General features: G+C 47.5%; 1 protein-coding gene across 1 annotated transcript in view; it reads right to left on the reverse strand.

Moving 5' to 3' along the window:
• tub (TUB bipartite transcription factor) overlaps positions 1 to 23437 on the reverse strand; it is a 230063-nt gene extending 206626 nt beyond the window's left edge. Inside the window, exon 1 of the mRNA XM_060838510.1 lies at positions 23367 to 23437. Coding sequence (XP_060694493.1) covers positions 23367 to 23386 — 20 coding nt within the window. The 5' untranslated portion in view covers positions 23387 to 23437. The remainder of the gene's footprint in view (positions 1 to 23366) is intronic.
• Positions 23438 to 24326: the final 889 nt, after the last annotated feature.

A 24326-nucleotide genomic window follows, 5' to 3' on the forward strand; every position in this document is an offset into this window, starting at 1 on the left:
GCGGTGTCTATTTCTATTACAAGGAAAGAATGACAGCTATTCTGTGTCCAAATCTCCTGTTTCTAAAATAGTGGCTATCCCTGTTGAACTGGTAGCTCACTGGCTTTTCATAGTGAGACATGCCTCTGAGGGCCTTGAATTTACATTGGAGTACTGTTCCTCTTCTCCCTGATTGAGTCCGAAGGATTAAGCATGAACTATGATAAGAAAATCAAAAGTCTAGAGAGAAGTGGGCTCCTACTGACAGTGAGAAATTGTCAAGTCTGTGTATTGAGTGATAATTTTTATTTCCCACCAACTGAGTTGTTCTGTTAATAACTTTGCAGAGACCTATTTTTTTTTTATTAGCACTTACCTCACTCACTGCGATTCATTGTTGGGTGTGAATGGAATCAATTCCTTTTAGTACTGGCCTTGTTTTATCTTGCATCAGTGGCTGTGTGAACTGTGATTTGCAAAAACTCAGTAGAGTGAATAAAATTTCAAAATCGACCTCATTTGGCCTGGAGACTACAAATTGGATTGCCTTGTAGCTCAGTGCATGTCTAGTACATCAGAAAATCCACTCGATGCACATAGAAGGGGATCACTTGGTCCATCGTGTATGTACCTGCTTTCTGCAGAAGCAACTGAGTAAATCCCACCATCCTGCAGTCTGCCTGTAATCCTGCAATTTGTTCTCTTCAGGTTTATGAAAACCTCTGTTGAAATTTACAATTGAATCTGCTGCCACCATAATCTCAGGCAGTGTATTCCAGGTGCTGATCAGATGTATAGACAAGTTTTCCTTTAAGTCACCATTGGTTCTTGTACCAATCACCTTCTATTAGTGTCCTCTGATTTTTGGTGCTTCTGTCAATGGGAGCAGCTTCCACAGATCTATTCTACCCAGCATTCTCAAGATTTTGAATATCTCTATCAAATCGCCCCTCAACCTGTTTTACTTTCAAGAGAACAAGTCCACTTTTTCCATCTATTCATGTAATTGAAGTCACTCATTCTTCCAGTTTCTCTTGGCACCCTCTTTACTGCCTTCACAGTTTCCTAAAGTATGGTGCTCAGAACTCAACACTGTATCCCAGCTGAGCTGAACCAGTGTTTTCTAAAGGTTTGCCAGAATACCTTTGTGGTTAAATTCTATGCCCCTATCTATAAAGCCCAGGAGTCTGGAAGTTTTTCTGTTCACTTCCTCAAACTGCCTTGCCACCTTTGATAATTTGTGCACATTTATCCTCAAGTCTCTGTTTCTGAATTGCCTTTAGAATGATATGCTTTAGATTACATTGCCCTTCCTTGTTCTCCATGTCAGAATCTGTCACTTCACTTCTCTTCATTAAATTTTATCTGCCACATAACTGCCCATTCCAGCTATCTTTTAATGCCCTTTTAAAGTCTACCACCATAGGCCTCTCAGTCCATTACCTCTCCAGGTCTTCTGCCATTTGTAACTTTTGAAATTATACTTTATGCACCCAAATCCAATTAAGATAGATCAAGGAATACAATGGTATTACTATTGACTCCTCAGGTACTCCACTATCTACCTTCCCCCAACCTGAAAACAAAATTACTACCACTTTCTATTCTTTGTCACTCAACCAAACATAAACATTTGTTTTTAACAAATCTCTTCCAGGATCTTTTTAAATTAATCTACACTTCAGTGAAGTGGCTGAGTGATTGGCAGTTTTATTACAAATTATTAATTTGAATTCGGGTATCAAATTTTCAATTCTCTACTCCTCTGACAATAGTCCATATCTAAGAAGTACTGGAAGATTATGACCAATCTCTCTCGAGTTTCCACGCTTTCACCCTTCAGCCTCCTTGGAAGTGGCCAATCAACTTGCCAAGCTTTCTAATATCTCCTCTTCATCAATTTTAGCCCAACCAATATTTCAATTACCTCCTCATTTAACGTGAGACCTTTGCCATTGCTAATAGCAGATGTGATGTGCACATTTAGCATTACAGCCATCCACATGTACATCACTTCATTTGTCCCTAATCTGTTTCACCCATTCTTTTACCACCCTTTTATTAGTTGTATGCTTATGGAAGATTTTAGAGTCGCAGAGTCATAGAGATGTACAGCATGGAAACAGACCCTTCGGTCCAACTCGTCCATACCGACCAGATATCCCAACCCAATCTAGTCCCACCTGCCAGCACCCGACCCATATACCCTCCAAACCCTTCCTATTCATTATACCCATCCAGATGCCTTTTAAATACTGCAATCATACTAGCCTCCACCACTTCTTCTGGCAGCTCATTCCATACACATACCACCCTCTGATGGAAAAAGTTGCCCCTTAGATCTCTTTTTTTTCTTTTCTCTCTCATCCTAAACATATGCCCTGTAGTTCTGGACTCCCCCACCCCAGGGAAGAGACTTTGACTATTTGTCCTATCCATGCCCCTCATTATTTTATGAACCTCTATATGGTCACCCCTCAGCCTCCGACACTCTAGCCTATTCAGCCTCTCTCTGTAGCTCAAATCCTCCAACCCTGGCAACACCCTTGAAATCTTTTCTGAACCCTTTTAAGTTTTACAACGTCTTTCTGATAGGAAGGAGACCAGAATTGCACACAATATTCCAAACATGGCCTAACCAATGTGCTGCAAATGTGTTGCTGGTCAAAGCACAGCAGGTTAGGCAGCATCTCAGGAATAGAGAATTCGACGTTTCGAGCACAAGCCCTTCATCAGGATGTGCTGTACAGCTGCAACATGACCTCCCAACTCCTGTACTCAATACTCTGACCAATAAAGGAAAGCGTACCAAATGCCTTCTTCACTATCCTATCTACCTGTGACTCCACTTTCAAGGAGCTATGAACCTGCATTCCAAGGTCTCTTTGTTCAGCAACATTCCCCAGGACCTTACCATTAAGTGTATAAGTCCTGCTAAGTTTTGTTTTCCCAAAATGCAGCACCTCAGCCATCTGCCACTTCTCAGCCCATTGGCCCATCTGATCAAGATCCCGTTGTAATCTGCTTCCAATTCATCTCCAATTTTGGAGTCATTTGCAAACTTACTAACTATACCTCTTACTGAAGAAGGACTCATGCCCAAAATGTTGATTCTCCTGCTCCTTGGATGCTGCCTGACCTGCTGTGCTTTTCCAGAACACATTTTCAGCTCTGATCTCCAGCATCTGCAGTCCTCACTTTCTCCAACTCTACTTATTATACTAACATCCAAATCATTTATATAAATGATGAAAAGTAGTGGATCCAGCACTGATCCTTATGGTAACTCCATTCGTCACAGGCCTCCAGTCTGAAAAACAATCCTCCACCACCAATCTCTGTCTTCTACCTTTGAAACAGTTCTGTACCCAAATAACTAGTTCTCCTGTATTCCATGAGATCTAACCTTGCTAACCAGTCTCCCATGGGGAACCTTGTTAAACACTTTACTGAAATCCATATAGATCACGTCCACCATTCTGCCCTCTTCAATCTGCTTTGTTACTTCCTCCAAAAACTCAATCAAGTTTGTGAGACATGATTTCCCATGAACAAAGCCATGTTGACTATTCCTAATCAATCCTTGCCTTTCCAAATAGTGTCCCTCAGGTTTCCCTCCAACCGTTTTCCAAATAGTGTCCCTCTGAATTCCCTCCAACAACTTGATGTCAGGCTCACTGGTCTATAGTTCCCTGGCTTGTCTTTATCACCCTTCTTAAACAGTGGCATTACGTTAGCCAACCTCCAGTCATCAAGCACCTCATTTTTGATTATTGATGATACAAATATCTCAGCAAGGGGCCCAGCTATCACTTCCCCAGCTTCCCACAGAGTTCTAGGGTACACCTGATCAGGTCCTGGGGATTTATCCACTTTTATGCGTTTCAAGACATCCAGCACTTCCTCCTCTGTAATATGGACAGTTTTCAAGATATCACCATCTATTTCCCAACATTCTATACCTTCCATGTCCTTTTCCACAGTAAACAATGATGCAAAATACTTGTTTAGTATCTCCCCCATCTCCTGCTGTTCCACACAAAGGCTGCCTTGCTCATCTTTGAGGGGCCCTATTCTCTCCCTAGTTACTCTTTTGTCCTTAATGTATTTGCAAAAACCCTTTGGATTCTCCTTAATTCTATTTGCCAAAGCTATCTCATGTCATCTTTTGTGCTCTCCTGATTTCCCTCTTAAGTATACTCCTACTGCTTTTATACTCTTCCTCGGATTGATTCGATTTATCCTATTCGATTTATTCTATACCTGACATATGCTTCCTTTTTCTTAATTTTCATATTAAGTTTTACGTTAGCTGACATTCTCTTCTCATATTCTCTCTTTGATTAGCTTATTTTCTTCATCATCGTCCCTCCAAATTTTCTTTCTACAATCTAGTTCTCACTTGATTCATGCAGGACTGGAAAAGTAATGGTCAAGAAAATGAATAAATGGCATACAGTCATAGTGTAGAAACAGGCCATTTGGCCCAACAAATCCACACTGGCCCTCCGAATACCCATTCCCCCTACTATATTACTCTATATTATGCACCCAACCTACATATTCCTGAACACTATGGGCAATTTAACATGGGTAATTCACCTAACCTGCACAACTTTGGATTGTGGGAGGAAACCGGAGCACCCAGAGGAAACCCACGCAGACATGGAGAGAATGTGCCAACTCCAATACGGACAGTCGCCAGAGGCTGGACTCGAACCTGGGTCCCTGATGCTGTGAGGCAGCAGTGTTAACCACTGAGCCCCCCTTTTTTTATATAAGTAGAGTAGCACAACCAGACCAGTACTCTCCATTTCCTCTGACAAACACACCTAACCTACACATCCTTGTACATTACATGCAATTTAGCACGACCAAATTCACCTAACCTGCACATCCTTGGATTGTGGGAAGAAACTAGAGCACCCAGAAGACATGGGGAAAATGTGCAAACTCCACACAGACAGACAGTCACCCGAGGCTGGAATCGAACCAATGTGCCTGGCACTGTGAGGCAGCAGTGCTACCGAGCATGTTGACTTTATATTCAGGAACTGTATATTCACAAGAAAATAATCCATTCATTGTGGTTCTCATTAATTTCATTTCCTTTTTCTCACTAATGGTTTATCTTGTTCTGGAACATTCAATGAGCTCAGGTGATGATTTTCATATGTTTACTTGACATGTATGAGTACAAAATGATCCAATGCATCTCTCAGTTAAAGCCATCCTGAGAAAATTTTTCAAAAAATACTTGGAAGTCATAGAAGATACTTACGTTAAAAGAATTTTCCATACCTAAAGCAACTAAACTCTCATTTTTCCAGTAAAATGAAACTCAGATGTTTTTTCCACGCAGCTAAAAATATTTGGATGCTACACATCACTGAATTTTGGAAGCCTGCCAAAGTTCTTTGTCAGGATTACCCCTTAAACCACGAAGCTCGAAATTTAGTCTGAAATGGCACTTTAAATTGCTACAAATCAACATCACTATTTCATTACATTCTATAAACAAGATTGTCAACACTCCAGGATTGGCATGAAGTCTATAGAAGTTAATGACTTAGCTGGGAGTTCACTGCTGTGTACAACCCAGGAGAACAATCACAGACAAACAAAATCTTGTGCACTTTTATTTCAATCATAGATTTCCTACAGTGTGGAAGCAGGCCATTCAGCCCACCGAGTCCACGCCGACCCTCTGAAGAGCATCCTACCAAGACCCATCCCATCCCTGTAACCTTGCATTTTCCATGGCTAATCAGCCTAGCCAGTACATCCCTGGACACGATGGGTAATTTAGAATGGCCAATTCACTCAACCTGCTCATGTTAGGACTGTGGAAGGAAACTGCAGCACCTGGAGGAAACCCATGCAGACACCGAGAAAATGTGCAAACTCCACACAGTCACCCGAGGGTGGAATCAACCCTGGGTCCCTTGCACTGTGAGGCAGCAGTGCTCACCACTGAGCCACTGTGCCACCCATGGTCTTTGAACTTTCTGGTTAGAAAAAAATTAAGACAGGGCAAAATGGCTGTTGACAAGAACCATCCATTCGGGTATTGAAAAGGCTACTCCCTTTCCGATTGGGTGGGATAGCGACACATCATAAGGATGAACATATCAGATGACCACTATGAGATTATGTGAATGGGGAATTTGGATTCAGAAGGTCATATGATGCCACCATCAGGAACAAGTACTTGTGAGTCAGAAATGTATAGGTTATCCATTTCCTTATCAGTCCTTCAGGCCATGATCACAAATAGCATTTGGAGGATTAGAATTCTACTGACTTCAAATAAATGTTGTACTAACAACCTCAGAGGGGAGAACGAGCAAGCATTTCTTTGAGTTAAATGAACATACAGTCAAGCAGCTTTCTGGTCATAGCCCTCAAATAAAAGCAAAATGCTCTGGATGCTGGAAATCTGAAAGGAAAGCATAAAATGCTGGAAAAGCTCATCAAGTCTGACAGCAAGAAACAGGGTTAAGTTTTGAAAAAGTCATATCAGACTTGCAACACTAACTTGGTTTCTCTACACATGCCATCAGATCTGCTAGATTCCTCCAGCACTTTCTGTTTTTATCCTTCAAATTCAAGAGAGCTTTGAAAAAATTGCCATCATTGAGAAGCAATGGAAAATACAAAGTGGTTGAAGAAAGACACTAGATACCAAACTCAATTCCATTAACAACAAAATAGCACCTGACCCCCCACCAATTCCCAACCTTACATCCACTGAGGTTCAGATAATAAAAGGTGATCTAACTGAAACATGTAAGATCCTGTGGGCACTTGAATGACTGTTTTCCTTTGTGGGAGGGATTACAACAAGGGGACACAGTTCAAAAAAAGGGGTCACTCTGGGTCATGGATATTTGGAATTCACTTCCTCGAAGTGTGGTTTAGGCAGTATCATTGAATATATTTAAGGTGGAGCTAGATAGATTATCTATTAACAGGGGAGTCGAAGATTATCAGAGGCAGGTCAGAAAGTGAAGTTGTGACCATAATCAGATTGCTACAATCAGCAACAGGCTGGCTATTCTGAAGGGTCTAATCCTACTCCTAATTTGTATGCTTCAATGTAAACCTCAATTCTGTATTTCCTTCCATTCATGATGCTAGAAGACATCTTGGGTAGCCAGGCTACACTTATGAGCTTAAATAGTGAGTGTTGCAGATAATTTTGAGTATTGGATTGTGGGGAGGGTATTTCAATCCAAATATCTTTGTGTTTGAAATAACTTCATGGGGACCAGTAATCCGCCCCCGCCCGGACAATCAAAAAGGCCAACCTCCCATCTATAGAAACCATCTACCAGGTCCGCTGTCAAGGAAAGACCACCAGCATTGTCAAAGACCCATACCACACTGGCAATGTTTTTTCTACAACCTCTACCATCGGGGAGAAGGTACAGAAGCCTTAACACATGTACCAGCCGATTTTGCAACAGTTTCTACCCTACTCTTGTTAGAATACTAAATGGACTCACAAGCTCTTCACACTCACCTGTACCTGTGTTTTTGTTTTTGCTGCTGTTTACCTATTAATTGCTATCTGTGCTACTTTAGATTTGGAGATGCCGGTGTTGGACTGTTGGACTATAACGTGGTGTTGTGTGATTTTTAACTATGCTAATTTTTGCATAGTTGTATGTCTTTCTGCAGTAATGTATCACAATATTCAGATCTGAAGCTAACCAGCTTGCTGATCCTTGCATAAATGGTGGGTATAGATTTTTTTTTGTTTTAAACACACAATCCCTTTCAACCATAGCCAACATTGAATTAGTTTTGAATTTGTTTTTGAGTATGACTGAAAGGAAACTCATGGGTAGAGGGAGGGAAGTGGTGATTGTTGAATTTCTGTGATGTCACAGAAATTTTATAAAGGAGCTCATTGATATACCTTCTATTGTTGGGACTCTGACCAAAGTTGATGCCATTCTATAACATAATTGGACTGTCAGCTGTACCTTTGAACTACATTCCTTCACATATTTCTATCAGTTGAGCTCTTGCCCTGTGGCTGAGCCAGATTCATTGGTTGCTGTTCATTAGGGTGCCTTTCTCCTGATGTTCAAAATCTGGCTAAATAAAACCTCTTAACATAAAATAAAAAGGGCGGCACGGTGGCACAGTGGTTAGCACTGCTGCCTCACAGCACCAGAGACCTGGGTTCAATTCCCGCCTCAGGCGACTGACTGTGTGGAGTTTGCACATTCTCCCCGTGTCTGCGTGGGTTTCCTCCGGGTGCTCCGGTTTCCTCCCACAGTCCAAAGATGTGCGGGTCAGGTGAATTGGCCATGCTAAATTGCCCGTAGTATTAGGTAAGGGGTAAAAGTAAGGGTCGGGATATGAGTGGGTTGCAGGTCGGTGTGGACTTGTTGGGCTGAAGGGCTTGTTTCCACACTGTAAGTAATCTAATCTAATCTTAACTCTGTGATCTGTCTGTACTGCTCGCAAGACAAAGCTTTTCACTGTGCTTCTGTACATGTGATAATAAATTCAACTCAATCCCATCACCATGTTCCTCTTTGTTTACATGATTTGGAGATGCCGGTATTGGGTTGGAGTGTACAAAGTTAAAAATCACACAACACCAGTTTATAGTCCAACAGGTTTATTTGGGAGCACTAGCTTTCAGAGCACTGCTCCCCCATCAGGTTTTTCTCTACAATCACCTGAGGAAGGAGCAGCACTCCGAAAGCTAGTGCTTCCAGATAAACCTGTTGGATTATAACCTGGTGCTGTGTGATTTTTAACTTTGTTTAGATGTGCATAGTACACCAGCTATGACCAGCCAGGGCTGCTGGACTGGCCCAGGTTAACAATCTCAATCAAAGATCTCAGTCAGCGAGATCCACCTGGTTCCAACACTAGTGTCCATTCCCAGTTGTAAACTGACTGTCAAAGGCTAACACAGCAGAGTATGAATGAGGCATGTTGTTGTTCATTTTCATTACTCTTCTGCGTTGTGTTTGATGGTCTTAGTTGCGGAAGAAAAGTGGCACCTGCAGCTTTTCAAAGTGCATGTTGTATATGAACTTACAATTGAAATTACCCTGTACTCACTTCAGGCTACTGTTCCTCTGTATATGAAATAAGGTCACAGCATGTTAGAGGCTATATGTAGGCATTTTAATGAGAAGATATGAAGCTTTATTCACAAGGCGGCTGAATTGAATAGGGAGTTTCTAAAATGGGGGTAAAAATCATTTAAATCCCTCTGCAAAATTTCCTGTGTTTTATTTAGTCTGTTAAAAATCTCCAGAATCAAAATGTTAAAGATTAATGAGCTAAGATTCAATTAGATTTCCACAGAATCCCTACAGCATGGAAGCAGGCCATTCAGCCCATCAATTTCATGCCGACTCTCCAAAGGGCATCCTACCCAGACCCATCCCACCTCCATCGCCCCTCCCCCTAGTCCCTCCTCCCTACCTTTTATCTTAGCCTGCTTGGCTCTCTCTCTTATTCCTGATGAAGGGCTTATGCTCGAAACGTCGAATTCTCTATTCCTGAGATGCTGCCTGGCCTGCTGTGCTTTGACCAGCAACACATTTGCAGCCACCCTCTTACCCTATTCCTACATTTCCTATGCGTAATCCACCTAGCCTGCACATCCCTGTACATTATAGGCAATTTAGAATAGCCAATCCACCTAATCTGCACATCTTTGAACTATTATTGAAACCAGTGCACCTGGAGGAAACCCACGCAGACACAGGGGAATCTGCAATGTCCACACATACAGTTGCCTGAGGTTAGAATCAAACACAGGACTCTGGTACTGTGAGGCAGGAGTGCTCATCATTGAGCCAACATGCTGCCCCTTAATCAAAGTCATTGTTCTGCTCAAATGATTCTAATGTAGCCAGGTGAAAGGGAAGACAAATAAATTTAGTGTCTATCTAATAAAAGTGCATTTCCAATCAGAATAAAAAAAAAACAGGAAACAATATACCTTGGTGCAAATACTAGGGGCTAAATTATTTTATACTCATTCTTTTGCTTGGAAAAGAACTCAAAATTATTCTAAACCTACCAGTTTGAGATGTGTCTTTTTTTGTTTCTTTCCTTGTCCTAAAATGTAGATTTATTCAAATGTGGTTGTATTATCAATTCAATAAGTAACCAATAGTAACTCCATTACAGTTTTGAACATGCTTTGAAAATAGAAGCTGCTCTTTCACTTAACTTAGTCACTTTGAAGTTCTTTTATAAGACGATGATACATCTTTCTAGTGAGATAATGACACATTCATCCTAGTTATACAATAACTGAAGCTGCAAATGTGTTGCTGGTCAAAGCACAGCAGGTTAGGCAGCATCTCAGGAATAGAGAATTCGACGTTTCGAGCATAAGCCCTTCATCAGGAATAAGAGAGAGAGCCAAGCAGGCTAAGATAAAAGGTAGGGAGGAGGGACTAGGGGGAGGGGCGATGGAGGTGGGATAGGTGGAAGGGGGTCAAGGTGAGGGTGATAGGCCGGAGTGGGGTGGGGGCGGAGAGGTCAGGAAGAGGATTGCAGGTTAGGAGGGCGGTGCTGAGTTGAGGGAACCGACTGAGACAAGGTGGGGGGAGGGGAAATGAGGAAACTGGAGAAATCTGAATTCATACCTTGTGGTTGGAGGGTTCCCAGGCGGAAGATGAGGCGCTCCTCCTCCAGCCGTCGTGTTGTTGTGTTCTGCCGGTGGAGGAGTCCAAGGACCTGCATGTCCTCGGTGGAGTGGGAGGGAGAGTTAAAGTGTTGAGCCACGGGGTGATTGGGTTGGTTGGTTCGGGCGGCCCGGAGGTGTTCTCTGAAGCGTTCCGCAAGTAAGCGGCCTGTCTCACCAATATAGAGGAGGCCACGTCGGGTGCAGCGGATGCAATAGATGATGTGTGTGGAGGTACAGGTGAACTTGTGGCGGATGTGGAAGGATCCCTTGGGGCCTTGGAGGGAAGTGAGTGTGGAGGTGTAGGCGCAAGTTTTACATTTCCTGCGGTTGCAGGGGAAGGTGCCGGGGGTGGAGGTTGGGTTGGTGGGGGGTGTGGATCTGACGAGGGAGTCACGAAAGGAGTGGTCCTTGCGGAACGCTGATAGGGGAGGGGAGGGAAATATATCCTTGGTGGTGGGGTCCGTTTGGAGGTGGCGGAAATGGCGGCGGATGATACGTTGTATGCGGAGGTTGGTGGGGTGGTAGGTGAGAATCAGTGGGGTTCTGTCTTGGTGGCGGTTGGAGGAGCGGGGCTCAAGGGCGGAGGAGCGGGAAGTGGAGGAGATGCGGTGGAGGGCATCGTCGATCACGTCTGGGGGGAATCTGCGGTCCTTGAAGAAGGAGGCCATCTGGGCTGTGCGGTGTTGGAATTGGTCCTCCTGGGAGCAGATGCAGCGGAGACGAAGGAATTGGGAATATGGGATGGCGTTTTTACAGGGGGCAGGGTGGGAGGAGGTGTAGTCCAGGTAGCTGTGGGAGTCAGTCGGTTTATAATAGATGTCTGTGTTGATTCGGTCGCCCGAGATAGAAATGGAAAGGTCTAGGAAGGGGAGGGAGGAGTCTGAGACAGTCCAGGTGAATTTCAGGTCGGGATGGAAGGTGTTAGTAAAGTTGATGAACTGTTCAACCTCCTCGTGGGAGCACGAGGCAGCGCCGATACAGTCATCGATGTAGCGGAGGAAAAGGTGGGGGGTGGTGCCAGTGTAGTTGCGGAAGATGGACTGTTCCACATATCCTACGAAGAGACAGGCATAGCTGGGGCCCATGCGGGTGCCCATGGCAACTCCTTTAGTTTGGAGGAAGTGGGAGGATTGGAAAGAGAAGTTATTCAGGGTGAGGACCAGTTCAGTCAGTCGAAGGAGGGTGTCAGTGGAAGGGTATTGGTTGGTGCGGCGGGAAAGGAAGAAGCGGAGGGCTTTGAGTCCTTCGTGATGGGGGATGGAGGTGTACAGGGACTGGATGTCCATAGTGAAAATAAGGCGTTGGGGACCAGGGAAGTGAAAATCCTGGAGGAGGTGGAGGGCGTGGGTGGTGTCCCGAACGTAGGTGGGGAGTTCTTGGACTAAAAAATATGAGTGAAGACTTGGTAGTATTCACGATGGCAGCAAACTCACAAAATGGCTGACTCTAGTTTTGTGAGTTGGATTGCACAACTTATTATCTTTCTCATTCAACTACAACAACTCAGCCTCACATCCAGAATATAGCATTTACACTGGAAATAGCTTTCATTTGTGTAAAATAGGTGTGTATAATGTTAAATGAGATTGACAAAGGAGATGTAAAGTGGATGTAAAGTCATAGACTTAGGATAAGGGGTCTCAAATTTCAAGCAGAGCTGAGGAGGAATTACTTCTATTAAAATAATCTGGGAAATGAGATCAGCCATAACTATATGGAATGGTGGAGGCTAACTTACCTATTCCCGCTTGTAGTTAAATACCGTGAGAGGAATGTGCAATAATCAAGAGTAACCAACAAGTTTGTGATTTTAATCTGGATAACTTCTGTGATGTTGTGAAATGGTGTTTCAGAGCAAATGCCTATTCAAGAGGCAATTTCAAAAGAAATGATACTTGGCAAAGTTGATCCACCATCACCCATTTTACAGTCAACAGGAGTGATCATTTCAACCTCAACGATCCATCCCCATGAGTGAATAAACATTTGTGTTTGATGAAAACAAATTGACCAACCAAATCCACAACCACAACAATTTGTTGGACAACATTTTTCAAGAAGATAACATTCCAACGCAGTGCACAAAAACATTCCCATCCAGAGCACGAGAGCCAGTCCAACCCAGAGCACGAGAGCCATTCCAACACAGAGCATGAGAGCCATTCTGACATTGTGCACGAGAACCATTCCAACCCAATGCACGAGAACCATTCCGACCCAGTACACGAGAACCATTCCGACCCAGTGCACGAGAGCCAGTCCAACCCAATGCACGAGAGCCATTCCAACCCAGAGCACGAGAACCATTCCGACCCAGAGCACGAGAACCATTCCGACCCAGTGCATGAGAACCATTCTGACCCAATGCACGAGAACCATTCCGACCCAGAGCACGAGAACCTTCCGACCCAGTGCACGACGGCCGTTCTGACCGGGAGCACAAGAACCATTCCAACCCAGATCATGAGAGCCATTCCGACCCAGTGCACAAGAGCCATTCCGAAACAGAACCAAAGAGCCATTCTGACCGATAGCAAGAGAGCCATTCTGATCGAGAGCACGAGAACCATTCCGATCCAGTACACGAGAACTATTCCGACCGAGAGCATGAGAGCCATTCTGACCCAGAGCACGAGAACCATTCTGATCACGGGCATGACAGCCATTCCGACCCAGAGCATGAGAACCTTTCTGACCTAGTGCACAAGTGCCATTCCAACTCAGTGCATGAAAACCATTCTGATCCAGAGCACGAGAATCATTCTGACCCAGTGCACTAGAGCTATTCCGACCCAGTGCATGAGAACAATTCCAACCTCGAGCACGAGAGCCATTCCGACCCAGTGCACGAGAACAATTCCAACCCAGTGCACGAGAACAATTCCGACGTAGAGCACGAGAGCCATTCCGACACAGAGCACGAGCGCCACTCCGACCCAGAGCACAAGAGCCATTCCGACTCAGAGCATGGGAACCATTCGACCTAGTGCACGAGCGCCATTCTGACCCAGAGCACGAGAGCCCTTCTGACCCAGAGCATGAGAACCATTCCGACCCAGAGCACGACCGCCACTCTGACACATAGTACGAGCGCCTTTCCGACCCGGTGCATGAGAGCCATTCCAACCCAGTGCACAAGAACAATTCCGACCCAGAGCACGAGAACCATTCTGACCGAGAGCACGAGAACCATTCCGATCCAGTGCACAAGAACAATTCCGACCCAGAGCACGAGAACCATTCCGACCGAGAGCACGAGAACCATTCTGAACCACAGCACAAGAGCCACTCCGACCGAGAGCACGAGAGCCATTCCGTCCCAAAGCACAAGAACCATTTGGACCCTGTGCGGGAGAGCCATTCCAACCTCGAGCACGAGAGCCATTCCGACCCAGTGCAGGAGAACAATTCCAACCCAGTGCACAAGAACAATTCTGACCCAGAGCACGAGAGCCATTCCGACACAGAGCACGAGAGCCTTTCCGACCCACAGCACGAGAACCATTCCAACCCAGAGCACGAGAACTATTCCGACCCAGAGAACGAGAACCATTCTGACTCAGAGGATAAGAGCCATTCCGACCCAGAACATGAGAGCCATTCTGACCCAGAACACGAGAGCCATTACGACCCAGAGCACGAGAGCCATTCCGACCCACAGCACGAGAGCCATTCTGACCCAGAGCATGAGAACCATTCCAATACTGTCCATGAGAACCATTCCGACCCAGAGCACGAGAACCATTCCAATCCAGAGCATGACAGCCATTCCAATCGAGAGCACGAGAGCAATTCCGACCTAGAGCATGAGAGCCACTCCGACCCAAAGCACGAGAGCAATTCCGACCGAGAGCACAAGAACCATTCCGACCGAGAGCACGAGCAACATTCCGTCCAAAAGCACGTGAGCCATTCCGACCCAGAGCATGAGAACCATTCCGACCATGTGCACGAGGGCCATTCCGACCCAAAACACAAGAGCCATTCCGACCCAGAACACGAGCGCCATTACCACCCAGAGCACGAGAGCCATTCCGATCCAGTGCACGAGAGCCATTCTGACCCTGTGCACAAGAGCCATTTGTACCCAGTGCATGAGAGCCATTCCGACCGAGAGCACGAGAGCAATTCCAACCCAGAGCACAAGAACCATTCTGTCCCAAAGCACGAGAACCATTCTGACCACGGGCACGAGAGCCATTCCGACCCAGAGCACGAGAACCTTTCCGACCTAGTGCACAAGTGCCATTCCGACTCAGTGCATGAAAACCATTCTGATCCAGAGCATGAGAATCATTCTGACCCAGTGCACTAGAGCTATTCCGACCCAGTACATGAGAACAATTCCAACCTCGAGCACGAGAGCCATTCCGACCCAGTGCAGGAGAACAATTCCGACCTAGAGTACAAGAGCCATTCTGACACAGAGCACGAGCGCCACTCCGACCCAGAGCATGAGAGCCATTCCGACTCAGAGCACAAGAGCCTTTCAGACCCAGAGCACGTGATCCATTCCAACCCAGAACATGAGAGCCATTCCGCCCCAGAACATGAGAGCCATTCCGACCCAGAGCATGAGAGCCATTCCGACCCAGAGCATGAGAGCCATTCTGACCCAGTGCACAAGAGCTATTCCCACCCAGTGCACAAGAACAATTCCGACCCAGTGCATGAGAGCCATTCCGACCCAGTGCATGAGAGCCATTCTGACCCAGAGCATGAGAGCCATTCCGACCCAGAGCATGAGAGCCATTTCGAAAATGTGCACGAGAACCATTCCGACACTGTGCACAGGAGCCATTCCGACCATGTGGACAAGAACCATTCCAACCTAGTGTATGAGAACAATTCTAACCCAGTGCATGAGAGCCAATCCGGCACTGTGCAAGAAACCATTCCAACCCAGAGCATGAGAGCCATTCTGAGCGAGAGCACGAGAACCATTCCGACCTAGAGCATGAGAGCCAGTCTGACCCAGAGCACGAGAGCCATTCCGACCCAGAGCACGAGAGCTATTCCGACCGAGAGCACGAGAGCCATTCCGTCCCAAAGCACAAGAACCATTCCGACCAAGTGCGCGAGAGTCATTCCAGCCCAAAGCACAAGAACCATTCCGACCAAGTGCGCGAGAGCCATTCCAACACAGAGGACAAGAACCATTCCGACCCAGAGCATGAGAACCATTCTGACCACGTGCACGAGAAACGTTCTGACTCAGAGCACAAGAGCCATTTCGCCCTGGAACACGAGAGCCATTACGACCCAGAGTACGAGAGCCATTCCGACCCAGTGCACGAGAGCTATTCCAACCCCAGTGCACGAAAACAATTCCGACCCAGTGCATGAGAGCCAATCCGACCCAGAACACGAGAGCCATGCCAACCCAGAACACGAGAGCCATTACGACCCAGAGCATGAGAGCCATTCCGACCCAGAGCACGAGAATCATTCCGACCACGGGCATGAGAGCCATTCCGACCCAGAGCACGAGAATCATTCCGACCACGGGCATGAGAGCCATTCCGACCCAGAGCACGAGAACCTTTCTGACCTAGCGCATAAGTGCCATTCCAACTCAGTGCATGAAAACCATTCTGATCCAGAGCACGAGAGCCATTCTGACCCAGAGCATGAGAACCATTCCGACCCAGAGCACGACTGCCACTCTGACACATAGTACGAGCGCCATTCCGACCCAGAGCACGAGAGCCATTCTGACACAAAGTACAAGCGCCATTCCGACCCGGTGCATGAGAGCCATTCCGACCCAGTGCACAAGAACAATTCCGACCCAGAGCACGAGAACCATTCTGACTGAGAGCACAAGAACCATTCCGATCCAGTGCACAAGAACCATTCTGACCCAGAGCACGTGATCCATTCCAACCCAGAACATGAGAGCCATTCCGAACCAGAACATGAGAGCCATTCCGACCCAGAGCATGAGAGCCATTCCGACCCAGTGCACAAGAACAATTCCGACCCAGAGCACAAGAACCATTCTGACTGAGAGCACAAGAACCATTCCGATCCAGTGCACAAGAACCATTCTGACCCAGAGCACGTGATCCATTCCAACCCAGAAAATGAGAGCCATTCCGACCCAGAACATGAGAGCCATTCCGACCCAGAGCATGAGAGCCATTCCGACCCAGAGCACGAGAGCCATTCCAACCCAGTGCACGAGAGCTATTCCCACCCAGTGCATAAGAACAATTCCGACCCAGTGCATGAGAGCCATTTCGACACTGTTTACAAGAGCCATTCCGACCCAGAGCACGAGAACCATTCTGACCAAGAGCACGAGAGCCATTCCGACTCAGAGCACAAGAGCCTTTCCGACCCAGAGCAGGTGATCCATTCCAACCCAGAACATGAGAACCATTCCGACCCAGAGCATGAGAGCCATTCCGACCCAGAGCATGAGAGCCATTCCGACCCAGTGCACGAGAGCTATTCCCACCCAGTGCACAAGAACAATTCCGACCCAGTGCATGAGAGCCATTTTGACACTGTGCACAAGAACCATTCCGACACTGTGCACAAGAACCATTCCAACCCAGTGTATGAGAACAATTCCAACCTAGTGTATGAGAACAATTCCAACCCAGTGCATGAGAGCCAATCCGGCACTGTGCAAGAAACCATTCCGACCCAAAGCATGAGAGCCATTCTGAGCGAGAGCACGAGAACCATTCCGACCTAGAGCATGAGAGCCAGTCTGACCCAGCGCACGAGAGCCATTCCGACCCAGAGCACGAGAACCATTCCGATCCAGAGCACGAGAGCTATTCCGATCCAGAGCACGAGAGCCATTCCGTCCCAAAGCACAAGAACCATTCCGACCAAGTGCGCGAGAGCCATTCCAACCCAGAGGACAAGAACCATTCCGACCCAGAGCATGAGAACCATTCTGACCACGTGCACGAGAGCCATTCCGACCCAGAGCACGAGAAACATTCTGACCCAGAGCACGAGAACCATTCCGATCCAGAGCACGAGAGTTATTCCGACCGAGAGCACGACAGCCATTCTGTCCCAAAGCACAAGAACCATTCCCACCAAGTGCGCGAGAGCCATTCCAACCCAGAGGACAAGAACCATTCCGACCCAGAGCATGAGAACCATTCTGACCACGTGCACGAGAGCCATTCTGACCCAGAGCACGAGAGCCATTCTGACCCAGAGCACGAGAGCCATTACGACCCAGAGCACGAGAGCCATTCCGACCCAGTGCACGAGAGCTATTCCGACTCAGTGCACGAGAACAATTCCAACCAAGTGCATGAGAGCCATTCCGACCCTGTTCACAAGAGCCATTCCAACCCAGTGCATGAGAGCCATTCTGACACTGCACGAGAACCATTCCGATCCAGAGCTCAAGAGCCATTCTGACCCAGAGCATGAGAACCATTCTGACCTAGAACACGAGAGCCATTCCAACCCAGAGCATGAGAAACATTCCGACCCAGTGCTGAAGTGCCATTCCGACTCAGTCATGAAAACCATTCCGATCCAGAGCACGAGAATCATTCTGACCCAGTGCACTAGAGCTATTCCGACCCAGTGCATGAGAACAATTCCAACCTCGAACACGAGAGCCATTCCAACCCAGTGCAGGAGAACCATTCTGACCCAGAGCACGAGAGCCATTCTGACCCAGAGCACGAGAAACATTCTGACTCAGAGCACAAGAGCCATTCCGACCCAAAACACGAGAGCCATTACGACCCAGAGCACGAGAGCCATTCCGACCCAGTGCACGAGAGCTATTCCGACCCCAGTGCACGAAAACAATTCTGACCCAGTGCATGAGAGCCATTCTGACCCAGAGCACGAGAGCCATTCCGACTCAGAGCACAAGAACCATTCTGACCCAGAGCACGAGAGCCATTCTGACCCAGAGCATGAGAACCATTCTGACCTAGAACACGAGAGCCATTCCAACCCAGAGCATGAGAGACATTCCGACCCAGTGCTTAAGTGCCATTCCGACTCAGTCATGAAAACCATTCCAATCCAGAGCACGAGAATCATTCTGACCCAGTGCACTAGAGCTATTCCGACCCAGTGCATGAGAACAATTCCAACCTCGAGCACGAGAGCCATTCCGACCCAGTGCAGGAGAACAATTCCAACCCAGTGCACGAAGACAATTCCGAACTAGAGCACGAGAGCCATTCTGACACAGAGCACGAGCGCCCCTCCGACCCACAGCACGAGAGTCATTCCAACCCAGAGCATGTGATCCATTCCGACCAAGAGCACGAGAACCATTCTGACTCAGAGCACAAGAGCCATTCCGACCCAGAACACGAGAGCCATTACGACCCAGAGCACGAGAGCGATTCCGACCCAGTGCACGAGAACAATTCCGACCCAGTGCACGAGAGCCATTTCGACACTATGCACGAGAACCATTCCGATTCTGTGCACAAGAGCCATTCCGACCCTGTGCACAAGAGCCATTCTGACCCAGTGCATGAGAGCCATTCCAACCCAGCGTACGAGAACAATTCCAACCCAGTGCATGAGAGCCATTCCGACCCAGAGCATGAGAGCCATTCCGACCCAGAGCACGAGAACCATTCCGACCACGTGCACTAGGGCCATTCCGACCCAGAGCACGAGAGCCATTTTGACCCAGAGCACGAGAACCTTTCCGACCTAATGCATGAACACCATTCCAATCCATAGCACACGAATCATTCTGACCCAGTGCAGGAGAACAATTCCAATCCAGTGCATGAGAACCATTCCGATCCAGAACACGAGAGCCATTCCAACCCAGAGTACGAGAGCCATTCCGACCCAGAGCACGAGAGACATTCTGATCCAGAGCACGAGAGACATTCCGACCCAGAGCATGAGAACCATTCCGACCTAGTCCACGAGCGCCACTCTGACACGAGTACGAGCGCCATTCCGACCGAGAGCACGAGAGCCATTCCGAACCAGAGCACGAGAGCCATTCCGACGAGAGCACGAGAATAATTCTGATCCAGTGCACGAGAACCATTCTGACCCAGTGCACAAGAGCCATTCCAACCCAGAACCTGAGAACCATTCTGACCCAGTGCACGACAGCCATTCTGACCGAGAGCACGAGAGCCATTCCAACCCAGAGCACGAGAGCTGTTCTGACCCAGACCACGAGAATCACTCTGACCCAGTGCACAAGAGCCATTCCGACCCATTGCATGAAAATCATTCTGATCCAGAGCACGAGAATCATTCTGACCAGTGGACTAGAGCTATTCCGACCCAGTGCACGAGAACAATTCCGACCTCGAGCACGAGAGCCATTCTGACCCAGAGCACGAGCGCCACTCTGCCCCAGAGCACAAGAGCCATTCTGACCCAGAGCACGAGAACCATTCTGACCCTGAACACGAGATCCATTCTGACCCAGAGCACGAGAACCATTCCGACCGAGAGCACGAGAGCCATTCCAACACAGAACACGAAAACCATTCTGACCCAGAACATGAGAATCATTCTGACCCAGAGTACGAGAGCCATTTCAACCTAGAACATGAGAGTCCTTCTGACTCAGAGCACGAGAGCCATTCTGACCCAGAGCATGGGAGCCATTCCGACCCAGAGCACGAGAGCCATTCCGACCCAGTGCACAAGAAGTATTCCGACCGAGAGCATGAGAGCCATTCCAAACCAGAGCACGAGAGCCATTCCGACCGAGAGGATGAGAATCATTCCGATCCAGTGCATGAGAACCATTCCGACCCAGAACACGAGAGCCATTCCGACCGAGAGCACGAGAGCCATTCTGACCCAGTGCATGACAGCCATTCCGACCTATAACACGAGAGCCATTCTGACCCAGTGCACAAGAGCTATTCCGACCCAGTGCACGAGAACAATTCCGACCTCGAGCACGAGAGCCATTCCGACCCAGAGCACGAGCGCCACTCCGACCCAGAGCACAAGAGCCATTCCGACCCAATGCATGGAAACCATTCCGACTGAGAGCACGAGAGCCATTCTGACCAAGAGCACGCGAATCATTCCAATCCAGTGCACGAGAACCATTCTGACCCAGAGCACGAGAGCAATTCCGACCGAGAGCACGAGTGCCATTCCAACCGAGAGCACGAGAACCATTCCGACCCAGCGTACGAGAGCCATTCTGACCCAGAGTACGAGAGCCATTCTGACCCAGAGCACAAGAGACATTCTGATCCAGAACACGAGAGCCATTCCAACCCAGAGCACGAGAGCTGTTCTGACCCCGACCACGAGAATCACTCTGACCCAGTGCACAAAAGCCATTCCGACCCAGTGCATGAAAATCATTCTGATCCAGAGCACGAGAATCATTCTGACCAGTGGACTAGAGCTATTCCGACCCAGTGCACGAGAACAATTCCGACCTCGAGCACGAGAGCCATTCCGACCCAGAGCACGAGCGCCACTCCAACCCAGAGCACAAGAGCCATTCTGACCCAGAGCACGAGAACCATTCTGACCCTGAACACGAGATCCTTTCTGACCCAGAGCACAAGAACCATTCCGACCGAGAGCACGAGAGCCATTCCAACACAGAGCACGAAAACCATTCTGACCCAGAGTACGAGAGCCATTTCAACCTAGAACATGAGAGTCCTTCTGACTCACAGCACGAGAGCCATTCTGACCCAGAGCATGGGAGCCATTCCGACCCAGAGCACGAGAGCCATTCCGACCCAGTGCACAAGAAGTATTCCGACCGAGAGCATGAGAGCCATTCCAAACCAGAGCACGAGAGCCATTCTGACCGAGAGGATGAGAATCATTCCGATCCAGTGCATGAGAACCATTCCGACCCAGAACACGAGAGCCATTCCGACCGAGAGCACGAGAGCCATTCTGACCCAGTGCATGACAGCCATTCCGACCTATAACACGAGAGCCATTCTGACCCAGTGCACAAGAGCTATTCCGACCCAGTGCACGAGAACAATTCCGACCTCGAGCACGAGAGCCATTCTGACCCAGAGCACGAGCGCCACTCCGACCCAGAGCACAAGAGCCATTCCGACCCAATGCATGGAAACCATTCCGACTGAGAGCACGAGAGCCATTCTGACCAAGAGCACGCGAATCATTCCAATCCAGTGCACGAGAACCATTCTGACCCAGAGCACGAGAGCCATTCCGACCGAGAGCACGAGAACCATTCCGACCCAGCGTACGAGAGCCATTCTGACCCAGAGTACGAGAGCCATTCTGACCCAGAGCACAAGAGACATTCTGATCCAGAACACAAGAGCCATTCCCTCCCAGTGCATGGGAGCTATTCCGACCCAGTGCACGAGAACAAGTCTGACCCAGAGCATGAGAGCCATTCCTACCGCGAGCATGAGAGCCATTCCGACCCAGTGTACGAGAGCCATTCCAACCTAGAACATGAGAGCCTTTCCGACCCAGAGCACGAGAGCCATTCAGACCCAGAGCATGAGAGCCATTCCGACCCAGAGTACGAGAGCCATTCCAACCTAGAACATGAGAGCCATTCCGAACCAGAGTACAAGAGCCATTCCAACCTAGAACACGAGAGCCATTCCGACCCAGAGCATGAGAGACTTTCCTACCCAGAGCACAAGAACCATTCCGAACCAGAGTACCAGAGCCATTCCGACCTAGAACACGAGAGCCATTCCGACCCGGTGCACAAGAGCCATTCCAATCCAGAACCAGAGAGCCATTCTGACACAGAGCATGAGAAGCATTCTCACCCAGTGCACGAGAGCCATTCCGACCCAGAGCACGAGAGCCATTCTGACCCAGTGCACAAGAGCCATTCCAATCCAGAACCAGAGAGCTATTCCAACCCAGAGCATGAGAACCATTCCGACACAGTGCCCAAGAACCATTCAGACCTGGAGCATGAGAACCATTCCGACACAGAGCATGAGATCCATTCCAACCCAGTGCACGAGAGGCATTCTGACCCAGAGCATGAGAACCACTCCGACCCAGAACCAGAAAGCCATTCTGACCGAGAGCATGAGAGCCATTCCAACCCAGTTCACGAGAGCCATTCCAACCCAGTTCACGAGAGCCATTCCAACCCAGAGCATGAGAGCCATTCCGACCCAGAGCATGAGAGCCATTCTGACTCAGTGCACAAGAGCCATTCCAATCCAGAACCAGAGAGCCATTCCGACCCAGAGCATGAGAACCATTCCGACCCAGTGCCCAAGAACCATTCAGACCTGGAGCATGAGAACCTTTCCGACACAGAGCATGAGATCCATTCCAACTCAGTGCACGAGAGGCATTCTGACCCAGAGCACGAGAACCACTCTGACCCAGAACCAGAAAGCCATTCTGACCCAGAGCACGAGAACCATTCCGACCCAGTGCACAAGAGCCATTCTGACCGAGAGCACGAGAGCCATTCCGACCCAATGCATGAGAGCCATTCTAATTCAATTCATCAAAAGCTCACTTTGATCCATTTAAAGCTTCAATGCATCCCAGAAGTTTCTCTGTCTACTGCTCTTAACAAATTCACACATTACAGTTCAGAAACAACATTACTGCAGTCGAAACAAAGCAACTATCTTTGAAACTGTACCCAGTTGTTATAAAACACATCACTCAATCTGTATGTTCCTGTCTGTACCGTAGACAATACAGCAACAGTTCTCAGCCAGTGGGACAAAAGTAAAGTGAATGCATAAAAGCTAACTGAAATTACTCTTACCGATATTTACTTTCCTTCATTTCAGCAAATGTTTACAAGGTGGACACAATCCTCATTCACTGTAGAAACAATAACCGTCTCTGCTGGATTTCTGCTTCCTGCTGCTCGCTCTGGCGTAGTAATATGAAAACTAATCCTGGTACAGTCAGGCTAAACAGTTGCTCAACATTGCTATCAAGTTGATGGCTGAGTGCAAAGCTGTGGTAATCGACACTGCCAAGAATAGGTCAGGGGATGGAAAGGTCTAGTTTGCTGGAAGTGCAATTAAATAATTCAGTTTTATTTAAATACTTTTAATATTGAACAATTTCAAAACATATTAAGCAGAGATTATAATCAATACTTATGACCAAATAAAGGTTACAGTGGCAGCACAGGAGCAGAGGCTCAGTAGCAAGAAACAGAAAATTTGTGACTGGTTGTTTTTGGAATGAGGAAAGTGTACTATAAAGTTCCCAGTGGGTCAGTACAAAAACCATTGCTGATCTATGTCGAATTGTTTTGATTTGTCAACATTTAGCTTGCATTTAGTTATATATAGTGATCAAGTAATCAAAACTTTTCAATTGATTTAGCCCATTATTTCCTGTGTAATCACGCTCTGTGCAGGGCATTACTATAACATGTGACTGACTCTTTGCGTGTTCAGCTAACAAGTGAGATGTGCCACAATGTGCGTAGGCATTGACAGAGGTGCTCCTTTACCTGCAGGAAATGTTTATATTATCTCTCTTAAGATGATAGGTGTGGATAATGTGGTAAATATATTCTGCAGAATATTTATTACAGCTGACTGTTATGCATAAGCATTGAATTCAAAGACATTGAAGTGTTTAGAGTCATAGAGATGTACAGCAGAGAAACAGACCTTACAGTCCAACTCGTCCATGCCGACCAGATATCCCAACCCAATCTAGTCCCAAATATCTCCAAAGCCTTCCTACTCATGTACCATCCAGA

The sequence above is a fragment of the Hemiscyllium ocellatum genome, chromosome 18 (assembly GCF_020745735.1).
Source record: "Hemiscyllium ocellatum isolate sHemOce1 chromosome 18, sHemOce1.pat.X.cur, whole genome shotgun sequence".
NCBI lineage: Eukaryota > Metazoa > Chordata > Chondrichthyes > Orectolobiformes > Hemiscylliidae > Hemiscyllium > Hemiscyllium ocellatum.